Source organism: Bemisia tabaci, chromosome 2 (assembly GCF_918797505.1).
Source record: "Bemisia tabaci chromosome 2, PGI_BMITA_v3".
NCBI classification, from domain to species: domain Eukaryota; kingdom Metazoa; phylum Arthropoda; class Insecta; order Hemiptera; family Aleyrodidae; genus Bemisia; species Bemisia tabaci.
The window spans coordinates 348,663-372,558 of NC_092794.1; the positions used below are offsets into that span (position 1 = coordinate 348,663).

At 39.0% G+C, this 23,896-nt stretch overlaps 1 protein-coding gene and 1 long non-coding RNA gene across 6 annotated transcripts in view; one reads left to right on the forward strand and one right to left on the reverse strand.

Annotated features, from left to right (window-relative positions):
- Nucleotides 1-1,529: 1,529 nt before the first annotated feature.
- Nucleotides 1,530-7,419, forward strand: LOC109031991 (uncharacterized). Its single transcript, XR_002008868.2, has 2 exons — nucleotides 1,530-1,951; nucleotides 7,074-7,419. It is a non-coding gene; the product is annotated as an uncharacterized lncRNA (long non-coding RNA).
- Nucleotides 5,671-23,896, reverse strand: part of LOC109031989 (uncharacterized) — a 65,280-nt gene continuing 47,054 nt past the window's right edge. For all 5 annotated transcript variants that reach the window (XM_019043862.2, XM_019043861.2, XM_019043859.2 and 2 more), the window contains 3 exons: nucleotides 22,316-22,410; nucleotides 15,767-16,013; nucleotides 5,671-8,703 (listed from right to left, as the gene is read on the reverse strand). In XM_019043862.2, the coding sequence (XP_018899407.2) occupies nucleotides 7,952-8,703; nucleotides 15,767-16,013; nucleotides 22,316-22,410 (1,094 nt within the window). In that variant the 3' untranslated portion in view covers nucleotides 5,671-7,951. The remainder of the gene's footprint in view (nucleotides 8,704-15,766; nucleotides 16,014-22,315; nucleotides 22,411-23,896) is intronic.

Here is a 23,896-nt window from a genome sequence, read left to right on the forward strand (position 1 = left end):
CATTCCATAAAAAGTGCTTGAAATTATATCATGAGATGATTTAAGCAAAATAATGGGACATTATGGTTCGTTTTTCATACTTCGAATACCGGATTTCGCTGGCCAGGTTGTACCGACCTACGTCACAGGGTAAACAAACCCCAAGATGCAAACACCTCCTTTTTCTTCTCTGTGCTGATTTTGGAGTCGGATTTTAGCAGCGCAACGTGGTGGATTTTTTTGGAACTACAGCTGAAGGTTAACCTTAACCGGAGAACCAGAGATGGAAAATTTCATGAAATTTATTCGAATGAAATTTCACGCGTGAAATTTCATGAATTTTTCCACGATATTTTATGCTTGTTGAAACTTTTGCGGATACATTCAGGAGGCTATGAAACGCCTGGAAACAGTGATTCTAAATTTTGAAATTTTTTACCCCACCCCAAGCCTAAAACATCCGCGCGTTGCAAATGTTTTCTTTTGGTTTGGAAGTAAGGAGGTTAGGTTGGGGTTCTTCCCTCTAAACTCCCCTTTTTGCCCCCTCTTTGTGTCTGGCACCTTCAGTACAGTAGCATAATACCGCAGCATCAACAGAAAAACCATCTGAAACGCTATCAGACCTCCAAAGGTTTAATCAATAATTCTAAAAAAAAATGAATAAATTTCAACTTTTGTGAAAATTCGAGCCTTATGAAATTTCACTTAGCATATCTGCGGAGAACCACTGAAAATCGAGTTCTGAGGGCCAGGCCCGCCACAAGGTTGGGGTACTGGGTCCAAGGCCTGAACCTAGTGTTCCCAACCTTGTGGCGGGCCTGGCCCTCAAAACTCAATATTCAGTGGTTCTCCGGATCATGGGCGTAGCTAGGGGGGGTCTTGGGGGGGGGGGGGGGGGTTGCCCCCCACCCAGAAATCTCGTGCCCCCCCCCCCCCTAGAAAAACGAGATCCTCCATTCCTCACCCCCCCCTCGTTCTTTTCACCACGAGAGGTGGTCCCATGGCCCCCCCTAGAAAAATTTCCTAGCTACGCCCCTGCTCCGGATAGAGATAGTGGACGGGTGGTCTGGAACTCCGGTAAGTGATAAAAAGACCAGGTTTGTCATGGACTGTGACGTAGCGAGCGTGCCGGATCCGTTCCCACGTCATGTGACAATTTTGAATGGGCCGGTTCCAAAAACAGCTTTTTTTGAGTTTGTGAGGTCTTTTCAAGCTGTTTTGGTAACACCATCGATATTTTTGTGAAAGATGCCGGTAGAATCAGTTCTCAATTCACTAATTCCCGCACCTCGCAACAGGCCCATTACGGCTTAGTATGTGGGTGGATTTCAGCTACCTAATGGGATAAAATATGGGAAAGACGTGTACCTAACTGGTTGCTCAAAACTTTCAATTGTAATATTTTCTCTTGATGTTTGGTTTTTGGCGTAGAAGCAGGTCACACCAACCACGAAAAAATTCCTCAGGAGATTTGAATAACTCTAAACCTTTTTTTCAACGTGCTAAACAGAGAAAATGTCAGTTTGGTGACGTGTAACTCGGAGGTAGGTAGTCAGTGTATCAAATTGTTATATAAATAAACCAGGACCTTTTGCGAGCTTTGCCTAATTTTTTTAAGTCTTGAATGAATATTGTTAGTTATAATATGCATTGAAACACCAGACAACTATCTGATTTAATTTAATTTGAGACTTGAAGCAAGTAACTCAATATTACCTATGTCAGTTTGGTGACGCTATGTGTTTTAGTTTGTGGCCACTCAAGAGATAGTGCTTGTGTGCGGATTAAGGCATGACTGAGTGCGGAATAGGAGAACAAACAGACGTGTACTTGATAAATCCACATATTTCTTCCAATTTCAGCATTATCTCAGTTTTTTCCATGGTTTTTGGAGTGTCTCACTTGCCTACTCAATGTCAGTTTGGTGATGCTGTTTTCCATCAAAACTTTTGGTGAAATTTGCAAGGAATATGTGAGCAAATATTTTTTTCTCACATTTACAGGTGGCCTCTTGACCTAACCTCAATAATTCGTTTGATTTTGTTATTGTAAATTGGCAGGAAAAATTAATAACAGCAAAATATCAGGTTTGGTGACGTCACCAAACCTGACACGTCCAAAGCAAACTGACATGTCAGGCTTGGTAAAGAAAAATAATCGTAGAAATATTGCGGTGCACGTGAGTAAATCCTATAGTATGGAGCTCTAAGATAACAGAAAAGTAGTTCTCAGCTTGATATGGCCAAATCACTTTTCAACTTTTTTCAGGACCATTTTCTCCCTTTAGCTGTAATCCACCCATATCTAAGCGTCTAAGGGCGCGGGGGGGGGGGGGGGGCTTGCAAATGTTTTGATCCAAAAATAATTGAACAACTACCTTGAAGAATTATTCACTAAGTGTGAATTTGGACGCACAAAATTAGGGCTCTGGCCGATTTTCGTCAAACCTAAAAAGTACGGTAGAATCGGTTGAAAACGCATGAATTGAATACGCTATCTTTTACAAAACCACAAGGTGCAACCTCAAAAAATTTGTTTCAGAGAAAACCCTAAGGAAGGCAACAAAGTTGTGCTAATACGCAACTTTCCGCGCTAGTGCGTTTTGCTTCTAGACGAAAGTTTCCCTTGGCCCCATCTCCCCCTCTTTGTCTCAAAAATAGGAGCAAAACAATATAGGAGGAAAATTATCAGCTTCCAAAGTCTTTAGAAAAGATCTTCTCCCACGGTGCGCTTGAACTCACTTTAAATGCGACTTGAATGTACATCAAAAATTCAAAGTGGAGGTTGTAGTGGGGTACTCCCTGATGGGTTTTTGGGCAATTTCGAAAAAGGTTGTCGGAGCTCCTCGAAAAATAATCGCATTTTTGTGGTTCTTTTGGGGTAAAATAGCAAAATTGACCTTGGGGCGACAAATTAAACCCCCTCTCCCTCATCCTTGCCCTGACCGATCTGAATTTTTAGTATTTTTTCACCTGGTATAAGATGTGACTTTTCTGAAATTTTCATGCCCATACACAATTTTTTGCCCCCGCGGCAGCGTTGCCAAGTTGCGAACTCCAAAATGTCGAATTTGATGATAAAATGAAGGTTTCGAAGTGAGATTTCCATTCAATTTCAAAAATTCAAATCGCAGGTTGTAGTAGGGTACTGTCTGATGGGTTTTTGGCCAATTTCGAAATGGAGTGTAAGAGATTTTTGAAAAATAATCGCATTTTTGTGGTTTTTAAGGGTAAAATAGCACACTGGGCACGGGGCGGCAAATTAAACCTCTTCTCTCTCATCCTTGCCGTGACCGATCTGAACTTTTAGTATGTATTAACCTCGTATAAGATGTGACTTTTCTGAAATTTTCATGCCCGTACAAAAATTTTTGCCCCCGCGGCAGCGTTGCCAAGTTGTGGACTCAAAAAGATCGAATTTGATGATAAAATGAAGGTTTCGAGGTGTGATTTCCTCCAAAATTTCACGAAAAATGTGCAATCTGAGAGTTTTTGACAAGGAAAAGCACATTTGAACAATATAGAGTTGCCAGCTTCACGATTTAAAATTCGTCAAAATGATCCGAATCGCGTTGCAACCTCAAGGTCTGGATTTTTATTTCGTTCAGAATTGGTCATTACAGTTCTTCTGTACTCTATGCATTTAGGTACCATGAAAATGATGCCATTACTCACTTGATGGGTGCAGCTAACTCAACAAGAGAGGCCGGATAAAGCGAAGATTCGGGGAAAAGCGAGTGGTTTGGGTTGACAGAAAGTTCTTAAATCTATTCCATCAACAGAAAGTAGAATTTGAGAACATTCTCCATCCCTCAAACCTTAGCCCTGCTGCTGTCATACTTTGAACATTCTATCTAAAATCTTGCCCTCCCCCAATTTTTTACCAAAAACATGAAAAATTAAAACATAAATAAAATGAGTGGAAAACGACGATTCAAAAAAGTTTGAAAGTCCCCGAATTCAACCTCCTCTTACAGCGTATTAGATAGTTCGAATCCAGAAAATTACCTCCAACAACTTAAAGAATCAAAAATTTGCAAAACATCACAATTATTTTGAGTTCTATTGAAATAAATTCCTTCACAACAAAAGTAGACTAGACAACGAAATGAAAGATGTTTTGTAAATTTTGTGTCATGTAAAGAGAACTATCTGTAAACCCGAACCACTCGCTTTTCCCCGAATCTTCGCTTTATCCGGCCTCTCTTGTTGAGTTAGCTGCACCCATCAAGTGAGTAATGGCATCATTTTCATGGTACCTAAATGCATAGAGTACAGAAGAACTGTAATGACCAATTCTGAACGAAATAAAAATCCAGACCTTGAGGTTGCAACGCGATTCGGATCATTTTGACGAATTTTAAATCGTGAAGCTGGCAACGCTGCAACTCTATATTGTTCAAATGTGCTTTTCCTTGTCAAAAACTCTCAGATTGCACATTTTTCGTGAAATTTTGGAGGAAATCACACCTCGAAACCTTCATTTTATCATCAAATTCGATCTTTTTGAGTCCACAACTTGGCAACGCTGCCGCGGGGGCAAAAATTTTTGTACGGGCATGAAAATTTCAGAAAAGTCACATCTTATACGAGGTTAATACATACTAAAAGTTCAGATCGGTCACGGCAAGGATGAGAGAGAAGAGGTTTAATTTGCCGCCCCGTGCCCAGTGTGCTATTTTACCCTTAAAAACCACAAAAATGCGATTATTTTTCAAAAATCTCTTACACTCTATTTCGAAATTGGCCAAAAACCCATCAGACAGTACCCTACTACAACCTGCGATTTGAATTTTTGAAATTGAATGGAAATCTCACTTCGAAACCTTCATTTTATCATCAAATTCGACATTTTGGAGTTCGCAACTTGGCAACGCTGCCGCGGGGGCAAAAAATTGTGTATGGGCATGAAAATTTCAGAAAAGTCACATCTTATACCAGGTGAAAAAATACTAAAAATTCAGATCGGTCAGGGCAAGGATGAAGGAGAGGGGGTTTAATTTGTCGCCCCAAGGTCAATTTTGCTATTTTACCCCAAAAGAACCACAAAAATGCGATTATTTTTCGAGGAGCTCCGACAACCTTTTTCGAAATTGCCCAAAAACCCATCAGGGAGTACCCCACTACAACCTCCAACTTGAATTTTTGATGTACATTCAAGTCGCATTTAAAGTGAGTTCGAGCGCACCGTGCTCCAATCCAAATACCTTACATTTTTTTGTGGTTACGAAAGCCGCAATAAAAAATGAAGGTGACAAAATTTTAGGAGTTTCAAATTTTCTTCCGTAAGAATCATAAAAGCAGTTAATTTCTTTAACTGCAGCAGATTTGAAAGATCCTCAGTCGTACGACTTTAATAACAAGTGTTGAAGAGCAAACGCTTCCCCACAGTTTCTAACCGAGCTGCACACAAAGATATTTACAAACTCACAAAATAATGAGCGTTTAGGTTCATTTATTGGCTGCTTTGAAAACGCCCAAAAAGCAAGTTATCGGGATTGTTCAGTAGGGCTTTCGGGAAGAGTTTATGAGTATTGAATACTTTTTATTTCTTAGATTTCGTTTTAATAATATTTTGCCTAAAACCGATTACATAATACCATATTCAAAATTCCCTGCCCCAGGTATTCTGAATTATTTTAAAAAATTTTAACAGGAGAAATAGGTGGACAAGAAGCAAAAATCTTAGAAATAATAAATAAAAATTGTTTACTCTTACATCAACATGATTTCTAAAGAAAGGAAGTGCTGACATCATTAAAAAAGATGATGATTTAAATTGTAAAATTAGAATAATGAGATCTCTAACAGGGAGTGATTACAACATTCAATTCATCTTGAATCTGCAAAATGAATGTTTTTCGGGCTGACGAGAACCTGTGCAGAGCTGACTGAGAGAGTAAGAGTGTAAATACCAAAGATTATGATGGTAAAGGAGGTACCCTTCCTAAGGAGTCATCAGTCATCATCAAATGAAACTTTAGTGAGAGATATGCCAGGCCTTTTTGCCCACCATCTCAAGCGAAACATTAGTTTTAATGCTTAAAAAGTAAAACAAACGTAGATGTGAGGACCAAAACATGCTAGTGTAATAGCAGTTGTGGATAAAGCGGCGCCTTTCATCCGATTGATTGTATTCACCATGTTTATTTATTATGACATACGCTCCTGACCTTGTAGACCAAAATATAATAGAGTTCAAGTGTCACACTGATCATGATGATCTGGTAAGTCAATGGTCATCAGGGAACTGATACTAGGTTCTCATTTGGTATCATTTAGTTACAAAGATATTTATTGATCCTTGGCCTCATAACAGATTAGTTTCGGAAATCCTAGACACGCAGGGAGTGGTTTGTTGTGCTAACTATGATACTCCCTACTTGTGAGGAATGAGCTTGTTTAATAATGTTTAATCATTGCGTTTTTTGAAAAGCAGGGAGTGAACTTAATTCAAAGGAATTTTCCTCGATATTTTGGAAAGATATTAAGCGACGATGAGCGAGTTCAAAGTTGTGTGATATAAGTTTTCATTTAAACGCGCATCGGCGAGAGAGGCTAGATGGTGCACGTAGGGATCCGTCCAGCCGCGGTTGCGTCACGCCTGTATGATCCTTCATGCACGATCCGTGCTCCATATAGCCCTATCAACGCACGCACGCCCACACGGCGTATGGATCGTACGAGAGGGATGACACGGGCGAGACGCAACCGCGACCGGACCAATCTCTGTGCACGCCATCTTACCTTTCTCGCCGATACTCATTTAAATGAAAACTAAAATCTAGAAACTTTGAACTCGTATTTTCGTGACTTGATGTTGTTAAAAAAAACCTAGGGAAACTCCTGTGAACTACGTTCATTCTTTACTTTTCAAAAATGCAAGAATTAAAATAACTGAACAAGCTCATTAGACTTAATAACTGATTCTTACATAAGAATTACTCAATTCAAGGCGCAGCGAGAGGTGAAAACGATCTGCAAAAAAAATCTAATTTTCTCACTAACCGGTTGATCAAGAATGTTAACAAACTCAACATTTGAAACTGAGAATAAGAAGATGAAAAACTAATTCTACATTTTCTGATCTTCCAGCACTCTCCGAGAAAAAGTTGGGAAACTGCTGTGCCATTCACTGGAGCACCACCAGGTAGGCGTACTGCAATAGAGGGCTATTGCAGTAAAGTTGAGTTTTCAAGCAATCTTTGGGCCGATTTCACAGGCTTCAGCTTCTTTTGAAGCTGAAAGTATGCCTGACAAGTCTCTTTTCTCAGAATTAGTTCATCACTCTTTCTCCAGAAGATACCAAAGAGGGCGCTTCTCTACACAGATGTACCTTGCTTGAATGCAATTTTAATTTAATCACTCACTCCTAACTTTTGTCACCAAGAAACTTTATGTATAGCTGATTTCATAATAAAAATGGCTCTTAAGATTACAATTCAACACTTCTCTATCCTCCTGGCAAAGAGATCATTTTGAAATTTTAAAATATGTTTACAAAAATTCTGCGAACTAAAATCCTGTCCAGTACATCAAATCACTAATACACAAAATTTGATTAATAAATAGCTTGCATCTCGGAATTTTCACTAATGACACACAAGAGACATTCAAACCATTTGAAGATCGAATTTCTTTTATGATACTTGACATTGCAGAATTTTCTGTAAGCAATAATTGTTTTCAAAAAAAAAAAAAAAATAAGATTTTATAAAAAATGAGCCACTGATCAAAATTCTTGACACTCTCAATGGAATTTTACTATTTCTAAAAAACAATATTTCATGCAGAAAGGATGGAGAACGCTTCACTGAGTAGTTTAACCAAGATCATACTGTTATGGTATCATTCGAAATGAAACCGATTTTGTTTTTGTAGTTCAAAACATACTTTGAAGCAATACCACTAGAATAAAAAAAATTGTTCAGGGAAAACAAGAGTGCAACCTTTAATTGACAAGGAAATTTTATTCACCTTCGACGATGCTTTTTTTTACCACAGTGATACTCAGGGGAGCTGTCGGAGTAACGCCTTCGCCATTTTTCATGCCTTGTCTTACCCTCATTCAACTGGGAGTACTTGCTAGATGGTGATCTACTAGACTTAGAGTGAGTAGATCTGTGACTGTGACTCCTATAGCTACTTCTATGTGCGCGTGGAGACCTAGACTTCCCACATCTATTACGACTGTGAGACCTGCTTTTATGCCTTTCTCTCTCCCATGAGCCAGAGCGAGAGCAACGATCCAAGTTACGCTTCTTACTTCTCTCCGATGAATGTGTGCTCCTTTTAGAGCTAGCTCGGATTCTTGACTCTCTACTGGAGGAACGTTTATGTTTGCTCTGTGAGGATGAGTGCGACTCGGAACTCAGCCTTTTTGCATGACGCGAGTAAGAGCTACCTTCATCTCGACTACCCTTACTGCGAGAGCGATCTTTGCTCTCTTTTTTTGCCTTTAGCTTTAGCTTTGCTTTGGATCGTTTGTTACGGGAGCTACAAGAAGAGGAAGAGGTTGAGGTTGAGTAACTTGAGTCACTGGAAGTACTAGAGCTATCAGCATCTTGTGATATGCTTCTGTCTTTAGTTGCTCCTCTGACTGTTTCTTCAGTTTTTTCCCTGCTTCTTTCCAGGGATGAACTTTTAGATTCAAAAACTCGATTTTCAGAAGTTTCATCTGTAAGATTTTCTGTCAGCGTTTTCGATCTTTCTCCCGGTGGTTCAGCTGTTAACAAAAAGAATAAAAAAGAGGCATTTATCCAGCATTCTTTGTAAATTGCAGATACTTTACCATTTATGGAAAAAAAACCAAACTTAATCCCAATAGTGGTCGTCCTCTCAACTACATGAGCTTCAACCATCACCATCGCTAGCATCTTAATTTTCACCTAGAATTTAATAATTTTAGACTTTGAGTCATTCAACTTCATCGGTGTTCATTGTTAGAATGGAATTATAACTACATACCGGGTGTCCGTAAAGTAACTGAAAAGTGTGTATAATTTTTGAACAAAAAAAGATAGAAGGTTGCGGTTTGTGGCATTCTTCATCATTGAAAGGGGGAAATTTTTCGATGGGGGGATTTTTCTTGGTGGACCCCCTGGGGGGCCCCAGGGGGGGGGCAACTTTTAAAAGTCAAATAGCAACCCCCGTTTTTTTAGACATGGTTAGAAAGAACTTGAGAAGACAAGGGGAATGGCGAAAACAAAATTAAAATCGGTTCACTCGCTCCAAAGTTATAGCCGGTCAAAATTTTAAATTGACCACTTTTCAAAAAATCGCCGTTGAGCTCCAAATTATCGAAAAAACAAAAACAAACCAGGAATGAAAAGTTTGAAAAGTGCCTCTTAGGAAAAAGCAAAACAACTGACGTTATCACAAGTTCGGATGGCATTGTTTCAAAATAAAATTTTAGAAAATTCAACGTGGCGGCAAATTTGAGGAAACGCGAAAAATGAAAATTCCAGAAACTGTTATCTTTCAAATACCCTCTAGTTTAGGGAAATCAAATGTTTTTAGCTGACTTTAAAATTGTCAAGCGGGGCGCCTTCAATCGTTGGAGCATGCAACATCACAGGATTAAGTGTGCTGTCAAAAAATGAAGGCGATGTGAAAAAGCGCTCCTCCTTTGGGATGCGTCAGAAATTTTCAAGGTCCTCTTCCAAAGCAGTAAAAGTAACCACTATTAAATAAAACCAATTAATAATTTACAACTTCATTCGTCAAATGACTAGATACCAAGTTTAAAACAAATAAAAGTCCGGTGGAAAGTGGAAACAGTAGTTTTACTGTAAATCGAGAATAATCTGATAATTGCAAACTAAATCAGAATTCGGTATGATCAAGGGAACTTAGCATACTGAGTTTAGCTTCGTAAACAGTGTCACCGATCAGGTAGGGCATCAGATGTTACCTAAAAGATCGGTGCCTCAAATCGTGATTTTGAGACTGTCAATAATATAATCTCAACTCAGATAATAATCAAGAGTAGAACGGCGTTTTCGGAATTAAAAGCGAAGCAGGTATCCTCCTTGCCAATTAGGAGTGCCAGAAGTTAGAGAATTAAAATTATTCTTGGATTTTTAATTTTCAGAGAGAGAAATGTCAGAAACGTCAGCAGCCCCTACCCCATCAGGATAAACCATGTTTTTTTGGCTCGCCAAGTTTATGGGTAGAAATTGCTCAATTTTTCTTTTCTTTATTTTATCGTTAAATTTGAAGAGGAGGACCTTGAAAATTTCTGACGCATCCCAAAGGAGGAGCGCTTTTTCACATCGGCTTCATTTTTTGACAGCACACTTAATCCTGTGATGTTGCATGCTCCAACGATTGAAGGCGCCCTGCTTGACAATTTTAAAGTCAGCAAATTATTGCTCTTACTTGGCCAAATAAAGGAATTAAAGGTGATACCTTTGATTTCCTTATACTAGAGGGTATTTGAAAGATAACAGTTTCTGGAATTTTCATTTTTCGTGTTTCCTCAAATTTGCCGCCATGTTGAATTTTCCAAAATTTTATTTTGAAACAATGCCATCCGAACTTGTGACGACGTCAGTTGTTTTGCCTTTTCCTAAAAGGCACTTTTCAAACTTTTCATTCCTGGTTTGTTTTTGTTTTTTCGATAATTTGGAGCTCAACGGCGATTTTTTGAAAAGTGGTCAATTTAAAATTTTGACTGGCTATAATTTTGGAGCGAGTGAACCGATTTTAATTTTGTTTTCGCCATTCTCCTTGTCTTTTCAAGTTCTTTCTAACCATGTCTAAAAAAACGGGGGTTGCTATTTGACTTTTAAAAGTTGCCCTCCCTGGGGCCCCCCAGGGGGGTCCACCAAGCAAAATCCCCCCATCGAAAAATTTCCCCCTTTCAATGATGAAGAATGCCACAAACCGCAACCTTCTATCTTTTTTTGTTCAAAAATTATACACACTTTTCAGTTACTTCACAGACACCCGGTATGAGGACTTATACAGGATGTCTCCAAAGTCCGTACCACCCCTGGTAACACTTGAACGGTTAGAGATAAAAATACGAAACTTTGGGAATGTTTCGATCTCAAAGGAGACCATCTTCTGAGGGGGTCAACATTTTGTTGGGGGGGGGAGCCCCAACTTTTTTCTTTTAAAAAGTAACCCCTATCTCGTGATACATCATTGGAAAGAACATTAAAAAATAAGAATTTTGGCGCAAACCGCAGATCAAAATCTTAATTTTTGACCGAGTTATGATAGGCTAAAGGTCAAATTTGACCTATTTTCTAAAATCATAACTCCGGTTTAAACTGAATCGGTGAGAACTAAAACACACCAACTCAGTAACTCGAAAATGCTCAATTTTCATTAAAGACAGTTAATTTACCTAAAGGTCATTGAAGGTAGCGCATCTGTTCCAACTTGCATCTTTAAAGTGTCCATAAATACTTGTCTTTCGGCAGCAAAAATCTTTTTTTTTAATTAACTTCTTTACCTACTGTGCAGTTTAGTGAGTGTCTTGATTCTACTTCGTATTTCGAGTTTAGGTGTTTTTGTACTCACTGATTCAACTATCGTAGAGAAAAAAATAAAATGGGAAAATTCAGAAAATTGTAAGGACTATTACGTAAAAATCACAGAAAGTACTTCAAACTAATATTAAGGGGGGGAGGGTTCAAACCCCCAAATACGTCAGTTCAAAGGTCATCCGACTTTCCCACGAAATGAGCCAATTTCCCCTAACTTTGCCTCAACATTATCTCGGTAAGTTGAATATGAGTTCAACAATATACTTTCAAGTCCCCAAATTTCGGGAGAAGTAAAAAAAAAAAAAATTAAGGTAATTAAATTCGGCCGTTTCAATTGCGTTTTTTTTTTAAACTTTCCCTGAAATTTGGGGACTTGAAAGCGTAATGTTGAACTTACCGAGGTAATATTGAGGCAAAGTTAGGGGAAATTGGTTCATTTTGCAGAAAAATTGGATGACCTTTGAACTGACGTATTTGGGGGTTTGAACCCCCCCCCCCCCTTAAAATTAGTTTGAAGTACTCTCTGTGATTTTCACTTAAAAGTGCTTAATATTTGCTAAATTTTTCCGTTTTATTTTCTTCTGTACAATAATTTAAACCGGAGTTATGATATTTTGAATATAGGTTAAATTTGACCTTTGACCTATCATAACTCGGTCAAAAATTAAGATATTGATTTGCGGATAGCGCCAAAATTCTTATTTTTAATGTTTTTTCCAATGATGTATCACAAGATACAGGTTACTATTAGAAAAAAATTTACTATTTGCCCCCTGAGGGCGGGGCAAGAATTTTGACCCCCTAGAGGATGGTCTCTTTTAAGACAGAAACATTCTCAAAGTTTCGTTTTTCTATCTCTAACCGTTCAAAAGTTATCAGGGGGGGAGGGGTTGGGACACCCTGTATGTGACATCCGCCACTTTTAGGGAAAACGCTTCTTTCGAATTCTGCAGCCTTCAAGAATAACCATGCCAAGTTTCAGACTTCCAGCGCTATTTTTCGGCGAAATATGAAGTGAAAACCATGTTATTTGTAAAAACAGCAGATATGAGAATCCCCTGTTCTGCCAGCCAGCGCGGCAGGACACCGTGGAGATTCGGACGCACTTGCGATGACTGCCCGCGCACCAGCCATGGGCTGCAGCTGACACTCAAATGATACGTATCGGGGCCGTCTCGCCAGAATTGATGAGTTTTTAACAGATTTTATAATTTGTTTTTTCTTTTTGTTGTGGAAGTTACAGACGGTTTAGTTTTTTGTTCAATTTAATTACATGACTGAGCATTGACATACTTTTGATTCATTTCAATCGTTTCACCAGCCTTACCCTTCCTGAAGACTTTGTTTCATGCATAAGAAAAATGTTTTCAATAAAAATAGTGGATATCACATTTTTTTCAAATCCCTGTTACTCCTTTAATTTTTCACTTACATAGGTCGTAAAACGTGTGTTTTTTACAAGAAGAGTTGCTCTTCATGATAATCTTTATAAGGATCCTCTCGGTTCTACAGGCGGCAAAGTGCAAAGCTTTGAAAACTTCAAACGTGATTTTCTCACAATATGTAAACTCGACATTTGCAATTGTTACATTTAAGTCCTCATATACTTCTCTAAGAAACTTATGATGAACTTGTACGATGATTATGTCAGTGCTGATGTCCGTCTTTAGTAGAAAGAATCGTTTATGTATTCACCAACTTATCACACATTTGTGATCACAAATGTAAAGACAAAGCGCTGATGCTGACCAAAGCTTATGAGATAAATCGCTCCTTTACATACGTAAATTTGCAAGATAGACTAAGGAATGACAAGTGTTCCCATATTACTTTCCATTTGAGGATTGAAGAAATTATCTCCTTCATGGATTTTGCTGTTAAATTGCTCCGTGGCATTCAGTTTGCAGCATCTCCCCCTCGCATCAAGGCATCAATAGTGCAGTGGTTCGGATTACTTATGCGTAGACTCAACAAGGTGGTCTAAAAAAGAGGGCTTCTCCCTTCATTTTTGTTCTGAAATAATTTAAATGCTTCTCAAGTTCGGTTCTGCCATGTGCCTGACATGTTTCAAGTTTCAAGCAACTATCACATACTGCGCTGTACAGAATGACCCAAAACTCGTGGATACCTGCAAAACTTCCTAACAAATTGAGATAGAGACTTGAAATTTGGAAAGTGCTCAGGGGTCAACATAAACTACTCTTTGAACCAAAAAACATTTTTGAGGCCCCCCAGGAGGAAGGCTACCGACCCTGAATTTTTTTTTTTCATTCGTCATTGAAGGCCGCAATTCTCAATGCTTGGTCTGTTTCTGTCCATTCATCCGATTTCTTTAAATCTCTTGGCCAAATATCCTTTAAATTCTGGTACGGAGGCTTATTTTGTTTTCTAAAAGCAGATTAGGCTTACTTCCGGCAGGGCCGGATCTACGTTTCACGTTGGGGGGTGCAAGCCCAGATTTTGGCGCCCCCCCGCGCCGGGGGGTCCGGGGGCCCCCCCGGAAAATTTTTGAAAATTACAGCGTACCAGACGGCCGTTTTCCGTAGTTTTTGGCGAAAAATTGATTTTTTTAAGTTTGATTTTTGAGGTCTCAAAGAGCGGTGTACACGCATGTAAAAATACTTAAAGTCGCATTCCTCAATACATTCTTTATGTGTGCTTTCTATAAAGCACTGACAGATACGTACTTACACTTCACATTTTATGAATGAATATTGGGTGTACCAAAGGGTAGGTTGAAGCTCCAGCGAATGGAGGAGGTAAGTATAAGTAACATTTTTGTGATTTTTAGAAAGACGATTTTAATGTTGAAAAATTACGTGGGGTCTTGCAGCAAAAAATATTATTTAAAATGGTATTTTGAGATGAGATTTGTTCAAAATCACCGCTACAGGTATTTTAGTTTTTCAGTAATCTCACTTACTCCCTTCATTCACTGGAAGCTTTTTCAACTGTGAAATTGTATCGTAGGGAAATGCTTTTTTGAGGGTTAGTTGTTAAACAGAGTACAACAAAAACAAGAGAAAGAAAGGGATAAGTAGGTTTTAATCAATCCCATTAGTGGGACGTGCCAATGACATGTTTTAAAATTGTACTTTTCGTGCCTTTTTTTCTGAAAAAATGTCAATTACTGAGTCAAAATTAACCGTGCGTAAGCAACTACACTTTCAATTGACAGAATGGCCAGATCTGTCAATCTTTCCTGCGACATGGTCGACCGCAAATAATTTTTGATGAGCTTTAACTTACTAAAACTGCGTTCACAGCTAGCGGAGGTTGTCGGTAAAGTGCAATACAAACAATGCGATACAATTCTCTCCCTCCCTCCCCTCCCCCTCTCACTCTCTCTAAAAAAAGTCATTGCCATTTTGGCGCCCCCCCCCCCCCTAAAGTCGTCTTCCTAAAGTCGCCTCGTCTTCTTTCATAGCTTAAGTTTACAGTCATCACTCATTGTTATTTTAATTTCGTTCTTTCCTTAAATCTAGCGCCTTTTTCACCCCTGAGTTAGCCTCGTTAACCCATCGGAATTCGTTTAATGATTCCGAGTGCATTAAAAATATTGGAATTTTCAATCCATACCTTTAACCTTGACGCCTTATGCTCAGTGCTGACTTTGACTTCAGCTTTCAGGTGCTCTTCAGAAGATATGAAAACTGACAAATTTCGCCCCTTTTTTCTAATGTTATTCCTGTTTCGAGCTTTGTGGCGATTAGGCGTTGTAAAGCGCCAAAGAGCGCTATAAAAGCGTCTCATATGTATGTATTCCTGTTTCGATATTCGTAACCTCCCTCTCCTCTTCCTCCTCTCTTCCCCCTTCTCACCCTCCCTCCCTCTCTCCTCCTTTCTAAAAAAAAGTCATTGCCATTTTGGCGCCCCCCTGAAGTGGCGCCCGGGGCACGTGCACCCACTTGCCCCCCCCCCCCCCCCCCCCCCCTAGATCCGGCCCTGACGTCCGGCGACAGATTGCTAGCCTTACTTTCAAACTCAAGGAAACAGCATAGGCAGAGTTTAAGAAGAAGAGATAAGGACAATTTTTACTTTTTAGTGTACCGGGAGAAAAATCGGCGAATTTTCTTGAAGATACGACAGTTTAATTCTTGTACTCCACCGGACCCAGCACAATCCAGAATCCGGGGATTTCGACCGCCACCCCAACAGATAATTGATCTTCCTGATTTATTCTTGGTGAACATTGAAGCTGATACTTCTCGTTGTAAAAAGGCACATGGTTAAATAAAAAAATATCCTCAAGTGAACTGACTTGGTTCAAAATTATAAGATAAAACTTACCAGGGGCCTGAAAGCTACGAGGTACTTGCCCTTTGTTGGCGGTATCTTGTTGCCTAGTCCTTGGCTTGAGTTCTTTGGAGGAGATATTTCTCGCATCGACTGATTCATCGGCATCACTTTCACTGATACTATTCTCAGAATCATCATTCGCAAGAGCCCTCCTTTCTTTCTCTTCTTGCTGTTCAATGTGCACTTCAATCTCTCTCTCCACTTTCTGAAAGTCTTTCCTTTTCCTTACTATGCGTTCCTGGCAAAAAATGTAGGCGTTTAAATACAGCAAAAGTCAAAGAGGAGAGCTTATAAAAATTCCAAGTTCTAATCCGAGGATGAAACACAAATAAAAATTATACGTAGGAGAGAGTATCGGTACCTGGGTGAATAAGGGTCAAATTCCAGGTTCTATTTCCTCCCAAAATTTTTTTGTGAATTTTTGGGCAAACCAAACTTTATTTTGACTATCATTAGGTGTAGACTTCGGAAATATAGCTCGTCGAGCTTAATAGTTGGGCTTAAATCCTAATTTCCACCGTCAAGCGTATCACTTCCCAAAATTTGCTCTAATTTTGCTCGATTTCCCAAATTTTCATCTCAGAGGTGACATATAATTCTTCTAATTAAAAATTGAACACAATTGTCATAAAAGCATCGTCTAGCACTAAATTAAAGCATAATTGAAAACATGTAACCCTTCCAGAACCAAAAAATTGAGAAAAAATTCATCCATCATGAAAGATATCTGGAGCTTATTCTGCTTGCCTTTTTTGACAGTTCCGTCTGTTTATCAAAATGCGCACTGTTTTCCTTTAACACGTGAAGAAGCTTTCAAGGCTCGGAATATTGCAATACAAAATGGACCAAAAACACCGAATTTTAAAACTTCGAGTGGGCGTATACCCGCTGAAGTGGTGATGAAGGCAGGAAAAGTTTGAGGACTAACATGAACATAAAAATTATACCGGTCATCTTTTTTTTTTTTTTCTTTTTTTTTTTTTTTCCCCCGAAGATTTGCCAATGGTTTTGGAGTAGATCTTTGGTGCTGATTCTGAAGAACACCTCCATTTACCTGTGAATCAGTGCATTTATCCTAGGAAAGTTCGGAATTTTTCCGGAGAAATCGGAATTTCCTTAAAAATCTGTCTTTTCAGAAGAGTCAATTTTCTGGGAGAATCTGTGCACGATGAAAAAAACCCAGGAATTTTTCGATTTCGTAGCCTAAGATACATAAGAAACCCTATTGCACCCCGCTTAAAATTTCCTTTCTTTTCCTAACACCAAAGTTTTCCGGTCCAGTTTCATTAAAATCAATTAATTAGTCACCAACATAGTGTTTTAAGCCACGGCCACCATCTCAGATTTCCGAATCTTGGAAATTTGACTAAAATTCGAGTACCAATTCATAAATACCCGCGGGTACCAAGTTCCGCGTAAATCGATTGATTAGGCGCTGAGATAGCATTTTAGACCATGTCCGCCATCTTAGATTTTCGAATTTTGAAAATTCGACTAAAAATTCAAATTCCCCATTGAAAAATACCCCCGGGTACCAAGTTTCACTTTAATCGACTGATTAGGTGCTGAGATAGCATTTTAGGCCACGTCCGCCATCTTGAATTTTCGAATTTTGAAAATTCGACTAAAAATTCGAGTTTCTCATTCAAAAATACCCACGGATGCCAAGTTTTGCGTAAATCGATTGATAAGGCGCTGCGATAGCATTTTAGGTCATGTCCGCCATCTTGGATTTTCGAATTTTCAAAATTCGACTAAAAATTCGAGTTCCCCATTGAAAAATACCCCCGAATACCAAGTTTCACTTAAATCGATAGAAAAGAGCGCCTACAGGGCTTTAACAAGCAAGTCTCAGTTGTAACAGTTTTCCACTCTGTCCCATTAAACTGGGACAGGATGGAACGGGACAAGATGGAAATAAGCTGTTTTATAAGCTTAACTCGAACAGTAAAGAAAATTTTGGTGTTTTTTTCACGGAATATTTAGTAGCACATCCTAGAGTATCGGAATAAGAGAAAATTTTCCCTAACGCACACTTCGAAAGTATTTTACGAGCTTATATTAGTGTGTGTGTGTATGCTTAACGCCCTGCTAGTTATCATATACAAGGGGGCTACGCCCCCTGGCCGCTCCGCGGCCCAACCCCCTGAAGGCGCTCCGCGGCCCTATATTTACCCTCCTATCAGTGTTAGTTTTATTTTTCCCCTAAAAAATTACGATATGAGGTATACTTTAATTTTAAACTTTACTTAAAATTACTTTAAAATTAAAAGGACACGTTTTGGAATGACTGCTTGATGAAATATTGCAGTAAAACAATGAACAATGATAGTCAGGTTATAATGCATATGTCACATGTCGGGGTTCGAACCCACACCGAATTTAAGGTGGATGCATTCGACGTCTTAGACGACTCGGCCACCGCTCGTCACGAAGTCTCAGCGCGAATCTTGTGTAGATAAGTGTAGAGCTGATGCGCAGGCTACACAGCTACTGCGCAACCTCCTCGACCACTGCGCATCCTCCCGCGCATAGCGGTAGCAGTGCCGGAGCATTCTGTAAACTCACTCACTTTTATAACGTGATTTTAAAAAAACCTGGGTCCTTTTTCCAAAATCTGATTACAGCGGGCTCATCTAGGGCCTATTACCTGTCGATTTACGCAAAAATCATGGAAATCGGCCCGGTAGAACGCTCAAACGAACTATGGCAAAAAGTATAAATTTACATTATTTAAATGGGAGAATTCGCAACTTTACCACGTAATATAAAAAAAACCTGGGCCATATTTTGAAAATCTGAAAAGAGTTGGCTTATCTGGAGACAATTGCCCGTCGATAGCCGCAAAAATCATGAAAATCGGCCCGGTAGAACGCTGGAACTAAGCGTTACCAGTTTCGCAAAATTAGGAGGTCTTGGAGCTTATAGTAGAGATAGCATTTTGTTTGGCATCGTTAATGGCGTTAATTTTGCACAAAAATTTGCGAATTTCAGAATTTTTGCCATCTGCGACGTGTGAACTATTCAATCAAAACAAAAAAAGTCGTTTTTGGAAAAACCTCAATGTTACGGCAATCATTTAGAGCTTATTACATCGTTGCCATGTCTCTCCTGAATGTTGCTCGGGACAATGATTCTAGCGCGTGAAAAAGTTATTGGTGGAGCAAAAAAGAAATTGACATATTTTTTTCTCAAATTCAAAAGCATTACCTATCATCTCCGATAAATTCTTAACTAATCACTCCAGTTATGCTGCAACATCCATTTAAAGTCAAGAACCAGGCACGGGGGACACGCAAAGGAGGAGTGTCGTTTTGGGCCTTTTACGGCCCCACCTGGATTTTGCTGAATGTTTCATATTTGCAAAGTACTAGTCCTGGGTAGACTTTATGCTAAATATTTTACCGAACGGAGCCCTTGCAAAGGTGCAACAACGCCTCAAACCCAGAACCTCAGCATCGAAAAATAGTTATTTTCGTCAACTTTTTCGACTGTTATCACTCTTTCAGCTGATGATTCCTAAATATTTTTTTGCGTACTTTCCGTTTCTGGCCTTTTTAAAGGCCTCCGATAAATTTTAAGGGGCCTTATGGCTCATTGTTGCCATTTTGGCCCATTTTCAGGGGTTTTTTCAATTTTACACACGCAGAAATCAATTCAAAGCAGGAACCGTGCACGTTTTTGAAAAGAACGCAAAAAAATGAATAAAAATGTTCAGTAAAACTTTTTCCTACATTGCCAAATTTTCGGGAAAAATCGTCCCAAAGAGCCAAAAATTCGATAAATTGCCACGATTAAGGTTCAAGAAAGTGGAGTACAACTTTTATATTGACGTACGTAATAGCTCTTACCTATATATACAACATATCAAAAAATTATAGTTGTGCCTGGATTCCCACAATGTGAAAATTGACCGGGATGTCGATTTTAGCGGCATTTCTTGACTTGAAGGTAGCTCTTTTGAATGTTTCTCGACCTTAGTCACCCTCTACGGGAGTGTACTATATGTATTTTTCTACGTACTTTTCATATCTGGCCATAAAAATGGCTTCCTGTGAATTTTAAAAGCCGTAACGGTCCATTGTTGCCAATTTTCACCAATTTTAGGGGTTTTTTCAAGTTTACATGTGTGAAACTTAACTTAATCTAAAAACCGTGTACATTTTCGGAAAGAACGTAAAAAAATACATAAAATGTGATTAGTAACTTTTCCCTCGTTGCCAAATTTTCGAGAAAAATCGTCCTGAAGCGCCAAAAATGCCAAAAATTGGATTAATCATCACGTCGAAGGTTCTTGAAAGTGAATTATGACTTTCATGTGGATCGTGGGACACTTTCCCCACGCAGTTTCTGTTGTTTGTTATATTTGGCCTGTAGTAAGCATCTTGAGAACCAAGGATTATCTCGAGGTTACAGGAATAAAGACGTGAACTGGAGTGAAGGATACGGTAAAAGCACCTTGAGGGTCCGTTTTGTCACGTTCATTTGAGCCATTACATGTTCCGTGAGACGCATTTCAATTTTCCGTTTTCGATACGTTATTTGTAGTGAAATAAAATTTAAAATGCACTTCCTGGAACCTACGATGTGATGATTAATCCAATTTTTGGCATTTTTGGCGCTTCAGGACGATTTTGCTCGAAAATTTGGCAACGTACGAAAAAGTTTTACTGAACACTTTTTATTCATTTTTTTGCGTTCTTTTCAAAAACGTACACGGTTCCTACTTTGAATTGATTTCTGCGTGTGTAAAATTGAAAAAACCCCTAAAAATGGGCCAAAATGGCAACAATGGGCCATAAGGCCCCTTAAAATTTATCGGAGGCCTTTAAAAAGGCCAGAAACGGAAAGTACGCAAAAAAATACTTAGGAATCATCAGCTGAAAGAGTGATAACAGTCGAAAAAGTTGACGAAAATAACTATTTTTCGATGCCGAGGTTCTGGGTTTGAGGCGTTGTTGCACCTTTGCAAGGGCTCCGTTCGGTAAAATATTTGGCATAAAGTCTACCTAGGACTAGTACTTTGAAAATATGAAACATTCAGCAAAATCCAGGTGGGGCCGGAAAAGGCCCAAAACGACACTCCTCCTTTGGGACAAATGTAGGCAATTTGCACATTCAAAGTTCTCCTAAATATTTATTTCAGTCCAAATAAAGTGGGAAATATCATGTAATGGTCAACAATAGTCTGTAAAATGAGACAAAAATTTGATCTGCCCATGTTTTTCAGATTATGACGATTAAAACAGCTGGGGACACCAGATTAGACGCTTATTTGAGCTCACCCACCTAGTTATTATGGAGGTTTTGAAGGGTTGGCAGCCTCGAAAAATTCGAGTGCTCTTTGGAAGATGAAATACTCGTAAGCAACACAAAGCCAAAGAAAATAAATCAAACTGGCAACAAATGCACATCATAGGCACATTTTCGGAGATCAAAGTTCATTCAGTTCAAATTGATAAGTTTTTTTTTAAACTTTTTTTCTCCACGTTTAGAGCACTGATTTGCAAGAGTAAACTTCAGCTTTAAAAAAGGAAAAGTGGGTAAAAAAAAAAAAAATAAACAAAAAACAAAAACCAAAAAAATTGGGACCACGCACGATTTTAGATCCCACAAACTGTCTTGAATAATTGAGAAAACACAACTTCTGAGGAAAATGATGAACTTAATTTTTTACTTTTTCCACCTTGAAATGTTCCTTATTTGCAATTCTCGCCCAGCTTTGAACTCTGCAGGGAGCCAACAGCTTCACTTAGATTTTAAAAAAAGTTGACAGAGGATAATAATCTGTCCACCCCCCCCCCCCCCCACCATTTTTTCCACTGTTTATGAAGCTGAACACGGTTTTGTGCTTGAGGGCTCGATAAGAACGATTACGGCCAAAACACTGTCAATAATGATTGCGATACCGCAACTTTGCCCCCTCCCCCTTCCTCAAAAACCGTTCGTGTCCAAAGGTAAAATTTTAACCGAAGTTTAAGGGTACCCCAGAGCCAGATTTCAGAGAAATTCCTGCGGTCAGGAATCGTGCCAAACTACTGCGATTTTTAGGGTCTCTCTTGTGCACACTGAAATTAGGAGGGCAAAATGATCCATTGGGCGAATTCACAGAAAAAAAACATATGCTTCAGTACCCTCACTGTATGCATCTTGTGTACGTTTGCAAGGGGTTCTACCACGAACTGAAATTTTTGGTACTATTTTTTTGGATTTAGTTCAGTTTCCTCTGGACGATTACAAAGAATAAAAGACAGGAAAGACATTTCTAACAAAAAAGTGTAAATTTGGTGTAAAAAATTGAGAATGGGGTATAACTGCATTGCTGGGCAGACCAAATAGGGCAGAACTCTTGTATTGAAAAAATAGACATTCTTTTCACTAGCATTTCAAAATAAAGCTGTTTACTTATCAGTCATACTCGTGAGGTAAAAGAATGAGGTCACAAAATTCAGGAGACATATTGGACAATGCTTTCTGAAATTAGCCGTCCAGGAAAGGCTCAAATTTTCCTAGTGAGACAAACTAAGTAACAAAACCTACCTTTATTTCTCTATCCGATTCCTCGCCATCTTTTGTATTCGGGACAGCCTCCTCTCCAGATGAATTGTCCGATTCGCTGTCGTAGATTCCCAGACCTAAATGGGTGTATTCAAAGAATTCAAATTTTAAGAACCATCAAAACATGGAAAAAAAAAAAAAAAAAACATTTACTTTTTAATTATTTGCCCCATTCAGCCATCAAGGGTTTTACTCTTTTTCGGGGCACTTCACTTACCAGTGAAAAAAGAGAAGAGTGATGTTTGAGTTATTGCATTAATTAGGTACTAGTTATTTATACAAAATGAGAAGAACTGTTCGATTTATACTGGTGGGAGAGGACCAATTAGATGTCCCACTGAGAAAAATTTTACTGTTCACGACTAGTACTTTGGAAGTATCTACCTAATTAATTTGCAATAAAGCTCTGATAGAATCAGATATAGGCCGATTCTTGGGCAAAGTATCATTGCCTGATGTGTAAGTAAGGAAGGAGGGGTTAGGCTGACTAACGAGACGCCCTCCATGCGCCAAGGCAACTGTTAGGAGCCCTGCCCTGCTGTCGTGCATCCCTAAATTGGACCGTGCTCCTTACCTTCCATATTCCCAAAAGGCTTAGTAGCCGTCTAATAAGCCAACAGTTGGTCGCAAAGACGACTGTGGCAGACATTGCAAAGCTAGGAGCACGGTCATGTCCCCAGCGGGTTGGACTCTCTTGTTTCAATCTCTTACTGATAAGCAGTGCCGGCAATCGCGCACACTACGAGTGATCCCCGATTTTTTCATCAACTAGTTAAATCATTGACTGGTGTGCCGGGAACTCGTTTGAAAGGAACATTTTAGGGATACTGTTACATTGCCCACGTAGCATTAGTTGCAATAAACCTGGATCATTCGAATCTTACAACTTGTCCTTGGCAGTGCGAATTGCTTGCTATCTCCCTTAAGAGAGATATTGCAACATGTTTCAACAAAGTAACAACAAGTTGCAAATTTATCCTGTATTGCTGCTTGCATAAACTCCTTTAAAAAGGAGTGCTAAGAGCTTTGTAAAAGTTGAAACCTAGAAGTATGGATTTTCAGGCAATATAATTTAAACTTAGAAAGAACCTACGGAACATCGATGATTTGAGAATGCCTGGTAGTTTTTGATCAATCGATATTGTTCTAGGTACGCTCCGTACTTTTTATTTACTTTTTATCCTTCAATTGTACATGCAATCATTGTCAGATAGTGCCCAAAGTCAGTTGGAATTCTGAAAACACAGATCCTTAACAACAAACTTCATACCCCAAGCCATGTTTAAGTTAGTGCGTACACATTGAATATTATGATTATTGAAGTGCTGGTTGGTTGTGGCATGTTTTAATAGTGCGAATGATAATAATCGAGGTTTCACATGGTATCAAAATGGGAATTACAGCCCAGAGACTGTATAAACCCGATTAGAACCTTATCTTAACGGAAAGATGGGGTCTGAAATTCTAATTTGGGATGCTGTACTGCAAAATGGTGCAAGAAGATAAGAATTAAAAAAATTAGGGTGCGGGGTGGAAAGTGAAACTTTGGGACGTCTTCGAGAA